Source organism: Ochotona curzoniae, unplaced genomic scaffold (assembly GCF_017591425.1).
Source record: "Ochotona curzoniae isolate NIBS_2020 unplaced genomic scaffold, NIBS_Ocur_1.0 patch423, whole genome shotgun sequence".
NCBI lineage: Eukaryota > Metazoa > Chordata > Mammalia > Lagomorpha > Ochotonidae > Ochotona > Ochotona curzoniae.
The window spans coordinates 398,458-421,552 of NW_024466999.1; the positions used below are offsets into that span (position 1 = coordinate 398,458).

At 42.7% G+C, this 23,095-nt stretch overlaps 1 protein-coding gene across 2 annotated transcripts in view; it reads right to left on the reverse strand.

Annotated features, from left to right (window-relative positions):
• Positions 1 to 23,004, reverse strand: part of LOC121167718 (leucine-rich repeat-containing protein 36-like) — a 42,011-nt gene extending 19,007 nt beyond the window's left edge. Inside the window, exons 1-6 of one of the 2 annotated variants that reach the window (XM_040997289.1) lie at positions 22,935 to 23,004; positions 15,272 to 15,399; positions 12,149 to 12,341; positions 11,264 to 11,360; positions 7,941 to 8,029; positions 235 to 360 (exon numbers count right to left, since the gene is read on the reverse strand). In XM_040997289.1, coding sequence (XP_040853223.1) covers positions 235 to 360; positions 7,941 to 8,029; positions 11,264 to 11,360; positions 12,149 to 12,341; positions 15,272 to 15,399; positions 22,935 to 23,004 — 703 coding nt within the window. Of the gene's footprint in view, positions 1 to 232; positions 361 to 7,940; positions 8,030 to 11,263; positions 11,361 to 12,148; positions 12,342 to 15,271; positions 15,400 to 22,934 lie in introns of both variants that reach the window. The other variant, XM_040997288.1, reaches the window with a different exon arrangement.
• Between the last annotated feature and the right edge of the window lie 91 nt (positions 23,005 to 23,095).

Below are 23,095 nucleotides of genomic sequence, written 5' to 3' on the forward strand. Positions count from 1 at the left end.
TGTGAAGTTGTGTACTCAATAACAGGTTAATGTGGGAGTGGCCAAGGGCAGGCTGCCATTAACGGAGCAGAGAAGGTACTCTGTACTTGACCCTGTTTTTCCCTTTCAGAGGGTGCGAAATGCTTCCTCCGAACAAGTCCTCTAACGCCTTTATGAATGACCGAGAGCCCACTGAATTATCTGTACGAGCTCTGGACTGGTCAGCAGATGAACAGGACGGTGGATACTTTACCTGTGATCCCAGAGGAAAGGGGCCGGATTTCTGGTCTGGGGTCCCATTGCCTGGGGTGGCACAAGTGCTCGTGAGGGAATCCTTTATTTCCCGGTTAGGGAAGGAAATAAAGAGTCCTTTGTTGGAGTCTGTGTTAAAAGAAAAGACAGCGCAGTGAGGCTATGCCCACACCTGAGGCAGTGTGTCTCAGAGTCACTTTCCAGAAGGAAAGTCAAAACACCGAGTGCTCATTCTAGTGTCACCACCCACAAACCATGTGAATTTGGGCAGGTGGCTTAGCCTTTCTGAACCTTTTTTTATCATTTGTCTTTTATACTTTTAAAACATTTGTTTATTTTTATTGGAAAGTCACATTTACAGAGAGAAGGTGAGACAAAGATCTCCACCCTCTGGTAACAATGGCTGGAGCTGAGCCTATTCAAAGGCAGGAGCAAGGAGCTTCTTCCGGGTCTCCCCCGTGGGTGAAGGACCCCAGGGACTCAGGCCATTCTCCACAGTTTTCCTAAGCCATAAGCAGGGAGTTGGTTTGGAGCAGGAACAGCCAAATATGAACTGGCATCCACTATCATATCATTTGTAAAATGAGGATAAAGCTTAATCCCATCTCTCAGGGTTGAGATGAGGTTACAATCAGATAATGGAGATGAAATGCCTTCATAAATTATGAAGTGCTCCACAGGAATCAAGAGGGAGGCCTAGAGTATTTTGCATGCTGCCTTAAGTGGATAAACAATGAGCTCTGCCACCAATTCAGCAATCTGCAGCCCCAGCGGGAGACGCTGGGGACAGTCCCTGGCACTAAGTGCTCTGCACTGATGCAGCGTTTTAAACCAGCCTCCCTCTGCCTTGACTTGCCCGTGTGTGAAGAGAGAAAAGGCCTCCCACTGTTTGTTTTTGCCCATTAGACCAACTACTTGAAAATAAAAGTGGAAAACAGAATTTTGAGATTTGGGTTTTTTTCAGGGGGAACTTGGATGAAAATGAGTTTTGCAGCTGTTTGGATTAATCCCCCCCACCCCACCAGCAAGATTGTGTAAAATTTAAGATAGCGCTGAAAATTTTGGTGCCTTCTTCAAAAACCATGTCCTTCTGCCAGTTTCCACCTTGTGGTGCCTGTGAGGAGTGATTCGAAATCCCATCATTTCCTGCTTCCTCTTCCCCACAGCTCACAAAATTCAGTTATCGACCAATCGGATGTAAACTGGCGCCTTACCTGATAATCCTACTCCCCAGTTTCTGGCCCCTCCCCCTAGTCTCCACCCACCTACCTGTGGCTCGGATAATCTCAGTCACCTGTCCGTGTGGCCCACGGTCCCACCCCTTCTTCTTCCCCCTCTCTCTTCCCCTCCCTTCTTGCCTAGCTCTTCCAATTCCTTCTCCATCTTGTCATTTTCCTCTGCCCTGGCAGCCTCCATCCTGCCACCATGGCAGGAGACAGGTCCCTTCCATTTTTCTCCCCCCTTCCATCCTGCTCCCATTCCTACTCCACTGGAACAAAGAACTTCCTAATATTTCCTGGCGTATGGTGTTTCAGCTTGCGGTAAACTACTTGTGAAAAGAGGACTTGGCTGTGGGAATTAGCTGTGCGTAACAACATAAGAACTCTAGGAACTTTAAATGCATCTAAAACCTAACAGTGCCGCAATAGAAAGCTGTGGTGAGCTAGTGAGACGGAGACACCAGGTGGGACAAGGTGACCCCCTGAGAACGGCCTCCAGAGGGGCCCCCTGGGGTGCTAAGATGCTTCCTAATTCTAAGCTCTCTCTCTATCTATCTCTATCTCTCTCCTTTTCTCTGTAATGTTGACTTTCAATTTAAATAAGTAAAATTTTTTTAAATAAATCAGCACCTGCCAGGACTCTTGAGGGAAAGAGAGAGGAGCAGAAGACTCTTAGGAAGGGGGACCCCATCTGAAATGTGGTGGGACATTTTTCAAGCTTGTAGAATGTGCAACAACAAGATTTAACCCTAATGCAAACTATAGACCTGGAGTGACCAGGGTGTGTTGATGTGCGTTCATCAATGGCAGCAATATAGTGGGGCTGTTGTGGAACTCTGCATTTTCTGCTCAGGTCTGTTATAAATCTAAAACTGCTCTAAAAAAAAAAGCCTAGTTTTTAAAAAAATATTTTTACTGCTTAAATGTTTGCCCTTTATCTTTGCATTATTTTGCATAACTGTCATTGATCTGAGGCATAGCACTAAGGAGTTCACAGCTGCTCGTGCTCCTTGCAGGCACATCCCTTAATGGAAGGTCCACAGCTCTGAGGCTGAAGCCTTCTGCTTTGTATCATCCATCTGACATGTTCATATACACTGCCCAGCTTCTTTCTTAGCTCTTTACCAGTCTCTGCCCCCTCACCACCCACCTTTTTTTTTTCCTAGCCTTGTGGCAAATACTTCAAGGGATGTTTGCTTTTTTCTATTTCCAGAGTATTTGCTCCAGAAGATAAGTTACACGAGTTTATAAAACCTGGGGGGAAATGCCCTTGGTTGAGGAGTCCAGAAGCCTCACTATAACAGATGACTTGGAGCATCACTTCTTGGCCTTTTGGCTATAGATCAAGCGTAGATGGCTTTGAGCTGGGTCATGTAGGGAAAGGGTAGGATTTGAGTCAACCTCTCTAATCAGAGGGACAGAGGAAAGAGGAAGGAAGGAGAGAGTGATCTAGTTTGATTGAAGTGCTGGGCATTGTAGTTGGGAAAGAAGATGTGAGGTCTTGAATTAGGCTGAAGTAATGTGCCAGGTCCAGGAAGTCAGACTGAATTTAGCCGCCAAGTGGGAGCCATGAACGTTTTTAAACAGACAAGTGTAAAGTTCATAGCAGCTGTGTTCTCAGGGAATTAATTTGGTGGCAAAGTATAAAATGAAGGAAGGCGTGACTGTGGCACAGCAGCATGTAATGGTCAAAGGGACTTTGGGTGACAGAGGGAGCCCAGTTGGCATCCCAACTCTGCCTTGTTCTGCTTCACTACTGCAAGTTCCTTCTCTTTGGAGTTCAGTTTTCTCACCTAGAAAAATATCTGAGAGAATCAATTTAGCGGAATAGGGTGAGGACACATTTAAACAGAGGGAGAAACATTAGCCAGGGTGAAGCAGAGAGGGCACATTCCAGGAAATAGGAGAGGACAGACCAATGGCAGAGGGGCACCTGGAGACTGATGGACACAGGAAAGCAGCAGAAACAACGGGGTGGTGTTGCAGTGACCAGACATCCCAGCAGCATTCAGCCAGTGGCAATCTGAACTGCACCAGCAGCCGGAACTCCACCAGCAACCAGCTGGGAAGGGAGGTTCATCGTGAGCCTAGGAGATAAATCCTGACAAAGAACTGCCTGTCCTGCTGGTTTATTTGATTTAACCAAGAGCAGAGACAGAGCAGCAGATCCCAAACAGGTGGTGCAGGAACAGGACAGATTTCACAGCCCAAACCCCCAGCAGAGCCAAATTGAGTGCCACCTTGTATAGGGAGACAAAGGCTATGGAATGGAAGATGCACTAAGCTGGGAGTGAAACCACTTCAGGCTCAGTGAATTGCCACAATGTGGCATCCTACATGCTCCACCCACAAAAATGTTCAGGTTGTTCCCAGACCTAATGGCCAGCAGATCAAGAACTCCATGAGTAGCACATCAGGTACCATTTTGTACAGTGTGGCAAAAACTTTAAGACTGCAGGGACAACAGTGAGCTGCGCATGTGCTGAGCTGGGAGTGAACTCATTGAGCTCAGTGCATTGCACTGGTCCCACATAGAAAATAATACCAACTTTGGCATCATAAGTCCATGTAGCCCTTAGACCTAACGGCCAGCAGGTTATGACAAGATCAGCATCAACAACAACCTAGCTATTTAGGACACCTGGTGTCTCCCTAATCCTAGGAACTGCTTGAACCAGAAGAGGAAGAAAGGTTGTAGAGACAATGGTGCAACAACAGCACAGGATCAGAGGAGGAGGAGAGTGCTGAGCCAGGAGCTGGAGCTACAGAGACTGGAAGCTGGAAGTCTAATGTAACAGCCCATATCTGAAACTCATAGGAGGAAGTGGCACAAGTGACTGCAAAAAAAAAAAAAAAATGTGTACCAACCACAATAAGTAAAATTGAATTGTAGATCTGTGGGTGACACAGCTTAGAAACCTGCCCTAAGGAGAAGAATCTGATAACCAGAAACACAATGACTAAGAGCAAAAGAAGAGACAATGGCACAATGAATATTACTGAAGATTCCTCCACAAAGGAGCAAGCTCTGAGATAACTGAGGAATACATCTAGAAAATGGGGAATACAGAATTCAAAACACTTGTTATAAAGCTTCTTATCAACAACAAGAAGCACATGCAGGAATTTAAGGAATATGTCACACAGGAAATAGCAATACTGAAACAAAATTAAGCCAAATTACTGGAAATGAAGGACACAATAGAGCAAATTAAAAATTCAGTGGAAAGTCTCAATAATAGAATGAAGGAGGCAGAAAAAAGAATCTCAGAATTGGAAGATATTTTTTGTCACCATGGGGAAACAATCAAAAAGCTGGAAGCAGAGCTGAATCAAGCTAAAAAAAAAATTCAAGAATTAAGAGACACTATTAAAAGGCCAAATGTAAGTGTTATGTGAGTTCCAGAAGGTGCAGAAAGAGAAGCTGGGTTTAAATATGTATTTAATTCTGAGCCTCCTCATAACCAGCTGCACATGGAGGATATGGAGGTCTATCAGAACCTGCAGAGGATACCTGGCACCACAACAGAGGATAGAACAAATCAATCAACTACCCCAGCCATATGTTGGCAGTGAAAAACTGGGCAGAGACTCTAAGGTAGACTGTGTCAATCAGTGGATTCTGCAGCAACTTCATTGTGCTTGGAATGGCAAGATTGGCAGCAATTCAGAACTACTGAACTATCAAAACCACTTGAGCAAGACCCTCAGAGCATGCCCCACATCAGAGACCTGGGATGGGTGGGAGACTGGATGGGGTTTCTTTATCTCCCCCCTTACCCCAGATACAGGAAAAAAACAGTATGGAAATAATAGTCTTACCCATTTTCCTATAGCCCTTGAACCTTTTTGCCCTAATTAACTATGTAAAAATTGTCAAAAATAAAGAAAAAAATGGAAAAAATGTATTTAATGAAATAGTAAAAGAAAATTTTCCTAATCTGGAGAAAGAATTGGGAAACAACATCCAGAAGGGGCACAGAACTCCCAACAGGGTTGACCAAAAATGATCTTCACCACGACACATGATAATTAAGCTCTCTTCAATTGAACATAAGGAAAAGATCCTTAAATGTGCATGTGAAAAAAAAAAAAAAAACAACTGACATACAAATGGTAGTTAAACTCACAGCTGATTTGAATTAGAGTAGGCCTTGCAGTGCCCAGTTCTACTGAGACTATCTAGGGCAAGGTATAGAGACAGGAGAGTGAGAAAACAAAACCCAGTTGTGCTTATTTTGGGCGTGTGGGAAGAGCGGAGTCCTTGCAAGAGTCAAGGATTACATGGCAAGAATAGCAGAAAGATCTGGATCAGTGGTGGTTCCCGCCTACTCAGAATGACTGGCAGGAAGTCACAGTGGGAACTGGTTCTACAAAGTGTCCTTCCAGCCTGTGACATGGCTGTTAACAAGGTGTCACCATGTTAACCATATTGAATTGCCACTGGTGTTTATGGCCAATACTCCAAGGGAACCTGAGCACAAATCCAGTTTCCAGTGGAAAACAAAGCTCTTTAACGTTCCAAAGTCGCAAAATCAATTTGGTATAAAAAAAACACAGACAACAGCTGGCGATTGTTAGACTGTTTAGAGACGGCCTTCTGTCTAGTGGAACAGTTTGTTCTCAGCAGAACTGGGCATTGCAAGGCCTACTCTAATTCACAGCGTGGATCTGTATGATGGTGATGTGACAGACATGAAGTCAGAATCAGCTCATACAAAAAGGTGCAAATTAAACTTCAATGTGTTTTTCTCTGCAAGTGGCTATATAAATATATCTTGGGCAGAAAAAAAAAAACTGGGCTGTACATTGGAGGTTCCCTGGGATTCTCTTAGGGGATGGGCTTGTGGGTGATTAAAGTGCTATTATTCATGCTTTTTAGTGCTTTCCAAAACTGTTACAATCAAATTGCATCTATGTTAAAAATAGAAAAAACTTTATTCCATTACAAACTTGGACATATAAGACATAGAAGAGAGAAATTTGAGGCCTAGCGCTGTGGCCTAGCAGCTCAAGTCCTCGCCTTGAACACGCTGGGATCCCATATGGGTGCCAGTTCTGATCCCGGCAGCTCCACTTCCCATCCAGCTCCCTGCTTGTGGCCTGGGAAAGCAGTGGAGGATTGTCCAAAGCCTTGGGACCCTGCACACGTGTGGGAGACCCAGAAGAGGCTCCTGGCTTCGGATCGGCATAGCATCGGATGTTGTGCTCACTTGGGGAGTGAATCATCGGATGGAAGATCTTCCTCTCTGTCTCTCCTCTCTGTATATCTGCCTTTCCCAATGAAAAAATAATAAAAATAAATCTTTTAAAAAAAATAAATAAATCTAAAAAAAAGGAGAGAGAGAGAAATTTGAAAAAAAATATTTAAGAGGCAGATTTACAGAGAGAGAACAAAAGACACAGAAAGAGATCTTTCATCTGCTACTTTACTCCCTAAATGGCAGCAATGGTTGGAGCAGGGCTAGTTGGAAGCCAGGAGCCAGGAGCTGCTTCTGGGTCTTCCAGATGGGTGCAGTAGCCCATGGACTTGAGCTATCCTCCATTGCTTTCCTAGGTGCCTTAGCAAGGAACTAGATCAGAAGTGGAGCAGGTAGGACTTGAACCAGTGCCCATGTGGAATGCCAGCATCAATAGCATAGGCTTAAGTTACAATGCCACAGCACCAACCCCCAAGAAAGGAAATTAGAATCACTCCTCACTGTGGCTTATTTTACCCTGAAATAACATGACAATGACTTGTCAGTAAATGTCCATGTGGGTAGATAAGAAGTTAAGAAAACAGAATATTGTATTAGTTTTAAACTGAAAATCCTCAGTGGCTATATGACAGACGCAATCGGTTAAAGCTATTGTTGAGATTATAGAGATTGATTTTTAGAGCTTATGGAGGTTCTGTAGATCCTTCCAAGGACACAGTTTTCTCAAGTTAAAGAAAAAAGTCCCCTGACTGACCTAATGTGAGAGTGCCAGATTAATCCAGAAGGACAACACATTTCCAGCAGAGGGCTGTCTTCTAGCCAGTGGCATGAGCACTTTGATCTAATTGGATCGACAACAGTGCTTATGGGAAATAGTGCAAAGATGGGATTCTGCAATGGGCCTTGATGGGGAAGCCAAGGAGATTTAGGGCATGAACTGCTTTGTTGCTGAGGAGTCTTCAGTCTCTGACTAAAGCAATTACCTCGCCGATGTTTCAGAACCTGTGGCCCCTGGCAGCGCACTTTAAGGGTGTACAAAGGAAGCAAACTGACATCAATGAAACCGAACTGTTGAGTACAGCTTGTGCTTTGAAGGATACTGGGTCAGACCTGCCAAACATGGTCCTCCCAGGCCTGATGGCGGGAGAAAGCAGGAAAAACACAGCTGGAAAATCTTCAGCAAATCAGTGCTTTCATAAGGACTTTGCTACATCTTACTGAGGATGGGCTGTGACAGCTGAGACAACTGGCATCTTTGTTATTTGATGATGACAGAGAGAAAGCTCACCTGTTTCAATCCTGCTGTCAACATCAGCACCGGCCTTGGATGGAGAGCCCTCGTCTGTTGCACAGTTTTTTGTCAACTTTTCCCTAGAGCTGCCACACAGAACAATTTATTTAGAATTAAAACATTCTTATAATTTTCCCCAAATGCCCTAGAACATATTAATCTAACAATGTTTCACAAATATTTCAGCCAGAGCCATTCTGGAAGTCATAATATTTGCACGAGGAATGATGAGAGAGCTGGGTCCTGAAGATCCACCTTTGAATTGTGAAAGCAAGAAGATTCAGAACTTAGCCATAAACTTAGGTCTGAATTACGGAAGGAGAAAAATATTTTCCTTTGAATTATGATACTCATAGCTATAGCACAGAAAGAACATCTCTACTCCCCCAGATTACTGTGGAGCCAATTGTAGCCATTAATAGGAAAACAGACAAGAATGGTACGTACTGGGTCCGACATAATAGCCTAGCAACTAAAATCCTCACTTTGAGTGCACCAGGATCCCATTTGGGAACCAGTTCATGTCCTGGCTGCTCCACTTCCCTACCAGTTCCCAGTTTGTGCCCTGGGAAAGCAGTAAGAGGATGGTCTAAAACCTTGGGAGCGTGAGCCCACATGAGAGACCCAAGAGAAAATCCTGGCTTCAAATCTCAGTTCTGCCCTTGCAACCAATTGGGAGATGAGTCAGTGATGGACAATCTCTCTCTGTGTCTCTCCTTCTCTCTGTAGAACTGACTTTCCAATAAAATAATAAGTAAATCTTTAAAAAAAGAATGTCACATATTTGCATTTGACTAAGGTAGGTACCTTGAGAACAACAGTAAGCTCTGGAAGCTGACTCTGTGCCAGGTTCTTACATTTCTCATTTTGCTTACATACAAAATCCCCCCATTAGCTATTATATTATATTAGCTTATTATTCACTTAATAAGTAGGGAAACCGGACTCAGATTTAAAATAACTTCACCCAAGGGCAGACATTGTGGCGTAGCAGATTAAGGCCCTGTTAGGGATGCCTGCATCTAGTCAGTTTGCTAAAATTGAGTCCTTCCTCTTCATGTGCCTGGGAGGCAGTGGCTCCTGGGTGGGATGGCTCAGGCACTTTTGATCCTGCTGCCAACATTGGTTACCTGGATGGATTTTCTGGATCCTGGATTTGCCCTGGCCCAGACCTACCTGTTGTCATCATCTGGAGAATGGGCTGTCAACAAAAGCTCTCCTCCCTTTCCTTCTCGCCATTTCCTCACCTATTCTTGCCTCCTTTTCCTTCTACCCCTCTCTCTGACACTCTGCCCTTCAAATAAATCTTTTTTAAAAAATTAAACATTTAATCCTGGAGATTGGAAAGTATGAGGATATGTTCATAATAGCTTGTTAAATTAAAAATGTATAGGAAACAGATTCTTATAAAGCATACAGGTATATTTGTATATACATATAGCAAAACTAGAAGAGCATTTACATAATGTTTAAAAAAATCCATGAGTAAAACATAGGGAACTATATAGGAATAAAATAAAATAAAATTATGATTTATTTTATTCCTGTATAGTTCCCTATGTTTTCTAAATTTCCAACAATAAGCCTATATTTATTCATCATTAAAAAAATAGTAATACATACATCTGTTTATGTCTATAGTATGCAGGTGTCTAGAAGGATTACACCAAACATTCAAAGTGCTTAATTCTTTGTAGCGGGATTTGGAGTGATTTTTTAACATTTCTTAGTGTGATGATCTGTGTAATTATCTTTTTAAGAGGAAGAAAGTGCAATTGTCCTCTAGTCTTTTTATTTATTTTTTTTAAAGATTTATTTTTATTATTTTTTCATTGGAAAGGCGGGTATACAGAGAGGAGAGACAGAGAGGAAGATCTTCCGTCCGATGATTCACTCCCCAAGTGAGCGCAACGGCCGATACTATGCCGATCCGAAGCCAGGAGCCTCTTCCGGGTCTCCCACGCGGGTGCAGGTTCCCAAAGCTTTGGGCCGTCCTTGACTGCTTTCCCAGGCCACAGGCAGGGAGCTGGAAGGGAAGCGGGGCTGCCGGGATTAGAACCGACGCCCATATGGGATCCCGGGTGTGCAAGGCGAGGACCTTTAACCACTTGCGCCACTGCGCTGGGCCCTAGTCTTTTTATTTTTAAAGATTTATTCATTTGAACAGCAACGTGACAATGGAGGGGGCAGACAGGGATAAAGAAAGAGAGAGAGGTCTTTCCAATCACTGGTTCACTCCCACAACTGCCTGTGCTGATCCTGGACAAGGCCAGGAGCTTCTTCTAAATCTTCCACGTGGGTGCAGGGACCCAGTCCTCCACTGCTTTCCTAGGTAAATTCACAGGGAGCTGGACAGAAAGTGGAACAGTTGGGACTTGGTAACGTATGGGTTACCAGTGAAGGCATTGCAGTTAGTATAACCCACTACACCACAATGCTGACCTCCTCAAATCTTTCTGTTGCTGTTAATGTTTCTTTATTTTCAACTACTTGGGAGAACCACAGAGAAGGGGCTTCCTTCTGTTAGCTCACTCCCCAAACGCATCTGATAGGCATGGCTGGGCTAAGAGAACCCAAGAGCCTGGAATTCCATGTGGGTCTCCACGTGGGTGGTAAAGGCCCAAGCAATTGAATCATCATCACCTTCATCAGAAGTGGAAAAGCAGGGACTCGCACTGGCACTCTGACATGGAATGTGGGCGTACAAGTCAGTGGTTTAATCTCTTGAGCCACAACCCCAACCTCTCTGTGTACTTTAATTTGTAATGGGCCTCTATTTTTCAAAAATAATAAAACTACTTTTTTTTAAAGCAGAGTTTGGGGTACAAAATATGCTACCTCCTTTCAGTAGGATTTTAGAAACGAGAAAGGAGAAAAAAAAAAAAACTCCAGAGCCTCAAGATCTGTTTAATTTCTATTGATAGAGACATGCTTCCTCACCTTCTAACAACCTTGTCCAGGGTACTGTCATCCACCCAAGTCAACAGGAGATGACCATGTACTGACTGGTAACTAACAGGAAAGGTTGGTCAGCATGTACGGGGTCAGGTTATCTCCTAGCAGCTCTAGCCATAAGCCTTTGGAAGCTTTACAGCAACTATACCCAGAGCAGAGTCAATACTTCAAGAAAGCACAACAGGGGCCCACTTAGGGCCAGTCTCTCAGCCCAGAGGAAAATCTGGGGTGCACAATTAATACAACTATCCTTGACCCAGGGGGATTCTTAGAGCCTTCTGCTGCAAGTTGAAGAGTGGTAAGCAGGGAATCACCATTGGCTGTGTTAAGAACCAAACTAAAAGAGGATGTGAAAGTTGTCTTACCTTTTTTCCACCTCTAACAGAAAATTCTCACTGTTGCCCAACTGACTGAAATGCAGCTTAGCAGCTTTTCTCTCACTTTCACGGACAGTTCGGTCATCTGGAGGCAAAATTAGTGGTCTGAACACACGCCTTTTTGGAAGTGGCTCAGAAAAAAGATATTTACAGAGGAAAAGAATTAGGGAGCAGTCTGTGGGTGTCAGAGAGAGGTCACCAAATCATGCCATTGTGTTGTCCCTCGAGCCAGCGGTAACTCCGGGAGACTAAGGGATGTTGTAGCAACCACGGCCACACAGGTGTGATTACCCCTTTCAGGAAAGCAGAACTTGGACAGCCAACCACCCAGAGGGCCTAGCGAGAGGCTTGGCAGTCACACAGCTCAACTACTTTCCCCATGATGAGTTTCCTAGGGCTGTGCAATGAAATTTCATATCAGAAAGAGATGTAGGCTCAGCAATAAAATGATAAGGAACTGGAAGCCAGTTCATTGGAAGAAACATTTCTTGTTCTTAGTCCACTAAACAACCCCCACCCCTGTTCCCCAGAGAGCTACTGTACTATTTTCCTATCGTTAACACAGTGGGCAAGACTGAGGCACCTGGAAAAAAATACGCCTCAGTCTGGAACTTTTGCACTGAAGAGGAAGTGGTGGTGAAACCATCAGCTGAAGAAAACTAAAGCTGGAAGTAACTGATAAAATCGTAGGTTGTCATTCAGTAAACAATAAAGGAACTGGTCATACATCCTGCCAACACACAAGAGTTACATAAATATTGACTAATAAACAAAGAGATCCTGCAAGTGCACACTCCGGACCAACACCCAAAGGTTAAGAGGAGAGCTGTTCTAAAGGAAGATTCCGGGCGGGCAAGGAACAGGGGATCTCACCCAGTTTCTCCAGTGTTTGTAGCGTGTACACAGCAAAGAGCCTATAATCTGTGTCTTTTCTTACGACGGGATTGAGTCTCAAATCTAGTTCTTTGAGGAAGGGTAAAGGCTGAAGGCGCGATACCTCCACTAATGAAGGAATGTTGTTATAATATAAATTGAGGTCTTGGAGTGAACATAAATACTGGATGCCCTGCAAGGAAAAGACCACATTATGAAACTGCATGTCGGTGAGGACTCATTCCTATGCATGTTACCTTACTCACCCAAGAATGACCTAGTTTCCCTGCAGTTGCTTGTGAATAAGAGTCCTGGGCCCTGGGGAGTCTTAGATATTAAATAGTTAGATATTAAATAGTTTGCATATTCCATTCTCTTCTACAAAACCTAACAGCCAAGTATCAGCAATTGGCTATTTCTGTTGGCTCCCCCGTCATTCTCCCAATCCAGTCCTTTCTGGTGGGAATGAAGCTGCTTCTGCCTCTCTCCCACTTAACCACTCTCTCAATTCCCTAAGGATCTCAATTTATAAAAAGCAAGAAATTATGACTAATAGCTAGTTCTAGAGGAGGACACAATTGGAAAAAAACAAGTGTGTGTGTGTGTGTGTGTGTGTGTGTGTGTGTGGGGGTGGGCAGAAAGGATATCCTCATATCTTAATGCCTCACTTACAAAGTCAATGACCTATTTAGGGAAATAAAACATCTCCAAGTCTGCCTCCTCGGACCTGTTGGGGATCCCTTTGTCCTTGTTTTTCCTTTGCAGAGTCCCTGCCATCATGCAAACTCCCATGCTTGCTAGAAATGTTCTTCCCTGCTTAGTTTTCTCTATTTGTGTGTTTAGTGGTATACTGAGGAAAGCCACTGCCCATGAAGCCAGCCAGACTTACGGAAGCTACTTCATGTCCTGGCTGCTCCACTTGTGACCCAGCTCCTTGCTAATGGCCTTGGAAAAGCAGCAGAATATGGCCCACGTATCTGGGCCCCTGCCACCCATATGGGAGGCCCAGACAAAGCTACTGGTTTTGGCTGGCCATTGTGGCCATGGGGGGAGTAAAACAGCAGATGGAAGAGCTTTTTTCTCTCTCTGGCTCTCCTCTCTTTGTAACTGAGTTTCTTTTTCTTTCTTTTTAAAAGATTTTAAAATATATATGTATTTATTTTTTATTGGAAGGGCAGATTTACGGAGAAGTTAATATAGAAAGATCTTCCATTAGTTGCTCAGCCAGAGCTGAGCAGATCTGAATCCAGGAACCAGGAGCTTCTTCTGGGTCTCCCAAAGGAACTCAGGGAAACAAGGCTCTTGACCATCTTCACTGCTTTCCCAGGGCACAAGCAGCAGCTGGATGGGAAGTGGAGTACCCAGGACACAAACTGGTGCTCATTTGGGATCCTGGTGCATGCAAGGTGAGCATTTAGCCACTGAGCTATTGTGCTGGGCCCCGTGACTAACTTTCAAAATTAGTAAATTTCTAAAAAAGAAAACAAGAACTATGTCATTGAGCATTATTCAGGAAGATGAAATTATTTTCTAGCATGTATTTATAAGATAATGCTATTCTCTTATTTAAAATTACTATTTTCTCATTGCAAGAGTTCAGAAAAACTCAAAGAAATGTATGTAAAACATTCCTAAATAGAACCTCATTTATATTTTGCTATCTTTCTTCTGGTTTTCATTTTTTTCAAAAGCCAGTAATTTCCATATTATTAAAGGATCAGAGGTTAGAAATAATTATTGGGATTTTTGATCTTGCTCTCAAATGCATCATTGGATTGCCTTTAATTTATCTTATAATGCAGGTCAAGTAATCTTTAAATGTCTGTCAGTGTAAAAATCAAGGAAACAACTTTTGTCTTCCTCTCATTTTCACCAATTGGCATGAATCCAAGCATTCCTAAAGTTTACATGAGAAATAATTGACAAAATGTTCTTGTTCTGGAAAAATTAGGCAAAATGAATCTGATGTCTTGAAATGAATATGTGGAGATAAAAAACTGCCAAAAAGTGTAGAAAAATTAAAGTTTGCTGAACACTTCATCTGCCAAACACCATGTCTTATGTCATATCTGATTACATGAATTAATTAGGTTACTCTTCACAACAATCTTTTACCCAATTTACAGAAGTGGGAAAACAAATTATAGCAATGTCCACTTCATTTTTTTTAATCCTGAAAAGTAACAAACACGTACACATATGAAAAAAAGGAGACCTAGGCAAACTAATACTTCCGGAACCTAAGGAGCCAAATACAGAATCTAAAGAACTAGCTCAACTTGGAGCTGTGGCTTGTAATGTTTTAGTTGAAAGTTTAATCTTGCTTGGGCTTCCTTTGGGTGGGGGGGCTTTTGGACCTTGAGATTGGGTCAAGACAGCCTAGGGCATTGTTAACGGATCCTGGGCTATAGCAAAGTGTATCTGTCAGTCATCTTTGATCTCCCAAAGAAGGGCACGGACACTTTGAGGAACAGAAATGGGGACACATGAAGCAACACCCTTTGGGGGTCCTCCACAAAGGAGACAAAGGCCTTCTCTGAGTGTCCTCCTGTTTGCTGGCCCTTGCACACTGTGCAAGCTGCTTTTTCCCACTTTCCAGTCCTGCCCTGGTGCCACCATCCCCTGACTGGGACATTTTTCTTTTTAGACAGTCACTTCCTCCATCGCCTAAAAGAAACCCACAGTTAACAGCGCAGGCTAGCCCTTCTTCACGCTGTTCTGGGGGACGCCATCTTTGCAAGTTCTGGGATGTGTCCTCACTCCCCACCCAGACCTCCTAACTCAGGCCACCTCTCAGGGTAGGGACCACAAATCTGTGCTTCCACAAGAACTCATAATTTTTGAATACACACACAGGAAAGTTTTACTATTGCCCTAGGCAATGACAGCTTTCCATGTGATATTTTTCCATGGGTGCAGGAAGACTAGTCCCTGATATTTTATAATAAATAATTTTACACAGAGCAAAGCTGAAAGGAGGTTTTGATAAGTAATAAATTTAATTAAGAAGCATTTCAAAGGAAGACTCTATCCCCCAAGGCTAATATTGTTTTCTATCTCCTATTTCTTTCTAACAAAAAACAAATTGGACTGGTCTGATTGGTCATAAAGTATAGAATTTACCTTTAGGCTAGTGATCAAATTCCTTGATAAATCTAAGGATCTGAGATTTTTAAAGTTTCTGAAGGCATCACCGATGGAATGGATTTTTCCAGCGTAAGATCCCTGTAAGGAAAGAGACTCCACCAGTTCTGAAAAGAGATCATCAGTAGATACATTACAATCTCTGCTTAGATAACAGCAGATTGTCCATGAAAGTCACTCTTCTTTCCCCCATATCTCATTTGTAAAGCCTCTTTTCTAAAAGCATCAATTTGGTCTACCATCCTGATAGCAAACCTTAGTTTTGTAGAACCCTTCAGTTTCACTAATTATCTGGAGAATATAGTAAAAGTTTCTGAAAGTTCTTAAGACACCATTCAAAAAAAAAATTCAGCAATATCACTGCTAGGGTTTATCTTTACAGATAATACTTATACCATTTTCCTGGGATGTGTATAGGGCAAGGATGTCAATTTCAGAAAGATTTTAAGATAGAAAAAAAAGACGCAATCATCAAAATGCGCATCAGTAGGAGAACAGAAATAGCCTAAAGACACAAGAGTATGTGCTAGATCTCTGAGCATCGATTTCCTTATCTGTAAAACACAGATTATAACAGTACTTAACTCAAGGTGCTATAACGATTGAGTTAAAATGCATAAAAAAATCAGGATAATATTTGACACATGCTGAGTTAACACTGTTAACTGCTGTTATGTAAGCATTAACAAGAATGTGGGAGATTCGTAGATATTCAATGGAAAAATTTCCAAGATAGTATGATAGAAATACACACATATGGTATATAACTGTAAAAAGAAAAATGAGTACATACATGTGTATGAAAGCGGAAAGTCAGCTAAATATCTCACAGCACTGAAACAAAGAGAATTTGAAAATTCCCATTAGTGGCAAGCATGGTGGATCAAACAGCATAGTGCACAAAACTGGAGGGAGGTTCTATAGGATGCAGTTTGCAGGTGAGTGGCAGGGACTGCCTCTCAAGTCTGGGCCCTATAAGTCCTTCAGAGTTACAAACTGAAATCCTGTTGGAGACAAGGTGGTAGAGTCCACACAAAATGCAACAAGGACAGTAATGTAAGTGGAGAGGAAAGCAGGTGGCAGACGTCAGGCAGCTGTCCTATCTGTTAGTATTTGTGAACACGAAAGAGAAGGGAGCTCCAGACCTTAAAAATAGAAAAATAAGTGATCCCTCTTTAGGAAAACGCAAGCCAAAAGCACAGAACCACTCCATGCGTACCACCAAGGCTATAATAATAACAATCTTACAGCAAGGGGAAAGTTTTGCATTGGTGAGAAGGATGAGAAATTGGAATTCCCTTGCATTGCTGGAGAGAATGTCAACTGCTATGAAAAACAGCCTGGCAGTTCTTCAGTAAGCTAAATATAGAATTACCAGATGACCCAGCAATTCTACTCCCAGGAGAAAAGCCAAAAGAATGGAAAACAAATGCTCAAGCAAAAATTTATAAACAAATGTTTATACTACCATAAATCACAACATCCAAAGAAGAAACAAATGTCTAACAACAGATGAGTGGATGAGCAAGATGTAAGTATATACTCAAGACGGAATGTTATTCAGCCACGAAAAGGAAGGATTATAGAGAAAAGCAAAAGACCCAGAGTAATCAACATAATGCTGAAGAAGAAAATCTTAGGGGGTGCTCCTGCTCAACCTCAACTCGCATCACTGAGCTTCCGGAATCAAGACAATGTGATGATGCGAAAAAAAAGACAACAAATAGATCAGTTAAAAAGACTAGAGAGATCAGAAGTAGGTCCCCACCAACACAGTCCATTGATCTTCAACAAAAGAGCAAAGGTGAATCCAAGGAAAAAGGATAGTTCTTCAATAAGTTATTCTAAAATAACTGGATTTCCATACACACACACACTGAAAGTGTGTGAATCATATGGATGGAAGATGTGTCTCTGTCTTTCCCTCTCATTCTAACTAACTCTGACTTTCAAATAAATAAAGTAAATTTTGGCTGCTGCAAAGCCTGAATTGGCTAATCCTTTACTGTTAAGTGCTGCCATTCCATATGGATGCTAGTTCGTGTCTCAGCTGCTCCACTTTTTTTTTTTTTTAAAGATTTATTTATTTTTATTGCAAAGTCAGATATACAGAGAGGAGAGACAGAGAGGAAGATTTTCCATCTAATGATTCACTCCCTAAGTGATCGCAAAGGCCGGAGCTAAGCCAATCTGAAGCCAGGAGCCAGAAGCTTTTCCTGGGTCTCCCATGCAGGTGCAGGGTCCCAGGGCATTGGGCCATCCTCAGCTGCTTTCCCAGGCCACAAGCAGGGAGCTGGATGGGAAATGGGGCTGATAGGATTAGAACCGGAGCCCATATGGGAGCCTGGCTAGATAAAGGCAAGGACTTTAGCCATTAGGCCACCTCGCCGGGCCCCCAGCTGCTCCACTTCTTATCCAGCTTCCTACTTATGGCCTGGGAAAGCAGACAGGGATAACCTAAGTTCTTGGGACCCTGCATCCAGGTGGGAAACCTGGAAGGGGTTCCTGGCTTTGGATCTGCTCAGCTCTGGTCACTGTGGCCATTTGGGGAATGAGCCAGCAGGTGGAAGATCTTTTGCTCTGTCTCTCCTCTCTGTGTATCTGCCTTTCAAATGAAAATAAATGAATCCTTTAAAAAAAAAACCTTTAAAAAGGTGCTCAGTATAAATCCAGGACTTCCAACATATTTAAAAACACAAAATAAAACTGTAAATCTTCTAGAATATAGCACAACAGAAAATCTAGGTGACCTTAGGTTTGGTAAAAGTTGTTAATATAATATCAAAAGTGACCTGTGTGGCCTGGCACAGTGGCCTAGCAGTTAAACTCTTCGCCTTGAATGCACCAGGATCTCATATGGGTGCCGGTTCTAATCCTGGCACCCCACTTGCCATCCAGCTCCCTGCTTGTGGCCTGGGAAGCAGTCAAGGATGGCCCAAAGCCTTACAACCCTGCACCTGCATGGAAGACCTGGAAGAGGTTCCTGGCTCCTGGTTTCAAATTGGCGCAGCACTGGCCGTTGCAGTCACTTGGGGAATGAATCATCAGACAGAAGATCTTCCTCTCTGTCTCTCCTCCTCTTTGTATATCTGATTTTGCAATAAAAATAAAATAAATCTTTAAAAAAGTGGCACACCTGTGAAAGAAAAACAAACTTGAGAAGTTGGATGCCACTAAAATTTTAGGTTTCTCCCTAAAAGGAAAGACAGTGTGGAGAGGATAAAAAAATAAGCCACAGACCAAAAATATTTGTAAAACATATGCTGTGACAAAGAGCTAATATCCAAAATATACAAAGAATCCTTGAAACACAACAATAAAAACACAATCCAATCCAAAAATGAGCAAAAGATTTGAACAGACACTTCACCAATAAAAGACAAACACATGGTAAACATGAAAAAGCCCAACTTTGTAAGTCATTAGGAAATTAGAAATTAAACTAATAAGATACCACTACACAGTAATTAGAATAGTTAAAATCTGAAACAGTGACAATGTTAAATTGGGAGGATATGGGGCATCAGATTCTCTAACCTAATGCTAGTGAGAATACAAAACAGCTCTGCTATCTTAGAGGACACTTTGGTGGATTCTTCAAATGTCCAACATAACTTACTAGTTGGTCTGGTACTCGTGTCCCTTGGTATTTACAAAAGTGACTTGAGACTTTATGTCCATACAAAGACCTACATGCAAATATTTACAGTAATTTTATTTATGATTGCCAAAAGTTACGATCCAGTTCCCTGTTGATGGGTCTGGGAAAACAGAAGAAAGGACACCCATATAGGAGACCCTGATGGAAATTTAGGCTCTTGGCTTTGGCCTGGCTTGTGGCCATTTGGATGGAGAGTGAACTAGCAGATTTAAGTTTTCTCTAACTCTGCCTTTCAAGCAAATAAACCTATTTTAAAAACACATATGAGAATTATGTAGAAATATTACATATATTTAAAAATATTTCCTGCTGAAATAAACTCATACTTTTAATTTCGCTTTTCCCTGAACTTCCTGATGTACACTCATAAAGTGGTTTCACATTCTGAAAAAGGAAACAGTGAAAAGATCAGTGGCTGTTTGGGGGTTGGGATGAGAGAAAGAAGACATGGGACACTGAGGATTTTTAGGACAGTGTCTAAATTGTCTATTTGAGACAATGATGGCGGACTCAGCACCTACATTTGTTAGAATCCGTTGACCTGCACAGCATAAAGAGTAAACCCTAAAACAAACTAAGGGCTCTAGTTAATGTAGCAATATTGAATCATCAAGTACAGCAAAAGTACCATACTATTACAACGTATCAACAATAGAGGAAGCTGTGGGTAGAGATAAGGAGAAGATGTGAGAGAGGGGGAAAAGGATGTATGGGAACTCTGTACTTCATGTCCAAGTTTTCTATAGACCTAAAACCTTTAAAAAAAAAACTTAAAAAAAAATCTTTTTTTTTAAAAAAAGAATAAAGTATTGATTGTTCAACAGTAAATCACAACATCACCATCTTGCTGACTACCTGTCATTCCTAGCTATAGTTCAGAAGGTAGCAGGGCCTTTTCAGATAGAGTAGGACAATCCAGTTAGCAGCCTAAGGGCTTACTCCTAGAGACCAGCAACGAAATGTGACATAAGCGTCAGATCCCTGGCTCCCAAGCATGAAATCTTGGGCTGGCTGCAGCTGTGCCCACACTCCCTGCTGCCCAGGGTGGAAACCCTGCATCTGAGTTTCCCTAGTAAACTCTCATCTTCTTATATGGACCTTCCTTCTACACAGAAGGGGTTCCTGCTCAGTTCAGAGGGCTTTCCAGGTCTCACCCTGCTGACACTATGTTCAGAATGGATACATCTTGAAACATGATGGAGAAGGCAGATGGACAAGGACTGAAACTATGATTCTCCGTACATGAACTATCCAGAAGAGGCAAAGCCATAGAGACAGAAAGCAGTTCTGTGCTTGCCAGGGGTGAGGGGGCGTGGGAAATGAAGGATGACTGGCTAATGTTTAGTTCTGGAACTAAACAGTAGTGATGATTGCACAACACTGGGGATGTGCTAAGTGACTCTGAATCGTATACTTTTAATGGGTGATTTTTAGAGTATGTGAATTATCTTTATTTTTAAAATGCAACATATCTTTCAAACGTGGAGGACAATATGTTGTTGGTTCAGTGGTATGCAATGATCTAATACTCTGAAAGTCTGTTACCAAGTGACAAAAGCTAACGACAATCACATTTCCTTTCTCATGTCTTTTACTGTTGTTTATTTTGAGGAGGGGACATTGTAACTTTTATTTTTTTAAATGTTTGTTTATTTGAAAGACAGTGTGACAGAGAGGGTGGGGGAGGGCGTTCATCAACCTGCCTTCTCATGGTTTCCTAAATGCCTACAATAGCAGGGCTGGCCAGGTTGAACTGGGAGCAGGAATCTCTCAGGGGCCAAGCACCTGAGCCATCATCTAGTGCTTCTCCAGATGCCCAGGAATAAAAAACTGGATCAGAAGCAGAGACAGGACTTGATCCCAAGCACTCGGATCTGGGATGTAACCTGCCCAAGAAGTAGCTTAACCTGCTGTACCACAGCACTCCTTTCTGTAGCATTTTTAAAGAGAAAGAGAATTAACATTCACATGATAAAGGGCCACAAGGACAGATAAGTGGCTATGCATTTGGTTTCAGTGTTATAAAGAATGAAGACAGATCAGAGGACAAATCAAACACAGATGTTAAGAACAAGACAACGATTTTCCAATTTTTATAGATAAGGTTAAATAATCCCAAATAGGAAAATTTTTGTTCTATTCATGAAAATAAGCATTCTCTCTATACCAGTTACAATTCATTTGAAAGTTGAATTAATGACCTCTAATACAGCTGGCTTATGACAATGAAAGTTAGAAATAATTATAATATCTAGGTGAAAAAAAGCCTTTGGGAGTTAACTTACAAGAGCTCCCAGTAGTTAAAGTTGAAATCAGTTAGGCATTCACCATGACTATAAATGTAATGGATTAGAACACATGAGACATGTGTAAATCAATGAATTTACATGAGTAATCAGAGTGGGAAAACAAAACAACCCTCCCTGGTCATCTTTGAGGGAAGCTAAGAAAACAAGTGGCTATCTGCAAAAATGGCAAATAAAGTGGAAAAAAAAAAGTTAGGTTTTTATACTGTGTCCTTCACAAACTGTGTCTAAGGATAACCAAATAGTTGATGCTAGTAAATTTCTACACATAGAAGTACTACAGCCAATGAAAAAGAAAGCAATGATTAGAAAAGTACCATCTTGTACAACCTCTTTAACAGTCTATGTACAAAAAGTACAATCTCTTAAACAGTGTATACAGGTGATTTATTCAGTGGCTATTACAAAAGAAAGAACACGAGGCTTACATACTTCCTAGCAGGAGAGGTAAAAAGGAGGAATGGGGCTGACTTTACCCAGTATCACAACATGCTGTCATGCCACAGTCATGACAAAAATGTCAGATCGGTACAGGAAGACAAACAGAAAACTAAAACGGAGTTGGATATTAATATTAAAAATTCTTATACAGTGATATCACATATCGTGGACAAAAGTGAACTACAGATACATTAAAGGTGAAAAGCAGAACTGCAGAATTTCTAGGAAAACAAATTGGGAAAAGGAAAGAGAGAACTCAGAGTGGACAGGATGAAAGTTCTCTGCCAACTTACAGATGCATGCCTCCTGTCATTATCTTTAGTCAGCTCTGGGTAGGGGCATGTTCCAGAAAGAGCGGAAACATTAGTAATTAGTACCCTGATTATCAAACTTGTACTAGAGGATACAAGAGAGGTCTCTCTTTGTCACGCTTGGGGCACAGACCCTGAAACCTAAATCCTGGGTTTTTGAGCCCTTGGCTGTGTCATTTTGTCAGCTGTATCATTTTGGCCAAGAATCTCCACTTGATCTTGCTAATCTGTAAAATGGGGTCAATATCTGTCTAATAGGCTTGTTATGGGAAGGAAATAACGCCGGAGAAAGCACGGCAGTAACGAATGGGACAGTGAGCAACAAATTCACAACTTTTCCCTCTGTTGCTAACTTTCCCCACATGTTTACTCTTGGACTTTCAAAGGGCAGGTTAGTCTGCCAGAGGCACAGTAAAGCAGGGTCCGCAGGCACTCTTTTAGCTCCGGGTCACCTCCAGGGTGAAATCAGGACTTGGGACACTAGCAATTACATTAGCCCCCAACCCCTTAGAAAAGAAGCCAACCATCTAGATGGGTCGAAGACATGGTCAAGTTCTTGATGTGGCAGCTGGATGATAACAAGTGTCCTTTCCCACTTCCTCCAACCAGGAAAAGCGCTCCTGAGGAGGTAGCTTCTTGAACTACCACCATCAACGCCCTTGGGCCTCAACTCCTCCTGTGTCCCCATTCATAGAGTGCCCCTGTCTGCCCCCTGTATTCTGTGGCAGCCTCCCCAGACCCCTTCCCGCCCTGACTCCCGTTACTTCAGTTCCTCCGCCTTCTCTAGTGGCACCTCTGCTGCCTCAGTTTCTCCCTCCTTGGCCACACCGTTCGCCCCCTCCTCAGGACCGCACCTCCGCGGGTCCCCCACCTCCAGTTCTCATCCCAAGCTCCCTGCCGGAGACCTCCCTGCCTGGTCCTACCCGTCTGCTCCAGGCTCAGCGCCCCCAGGCGGCGGATGCCCTCCTCGTCCAGATCCCACTGCTCCGCCATCCCCGCCCACCGCTCACCGCCCCTGACGCTCCAAGCCCCGCCCCTCGGGCCAGGCCCCGCCCCCGGGCCAGGCCCCGCCCCGCGCGCGCCG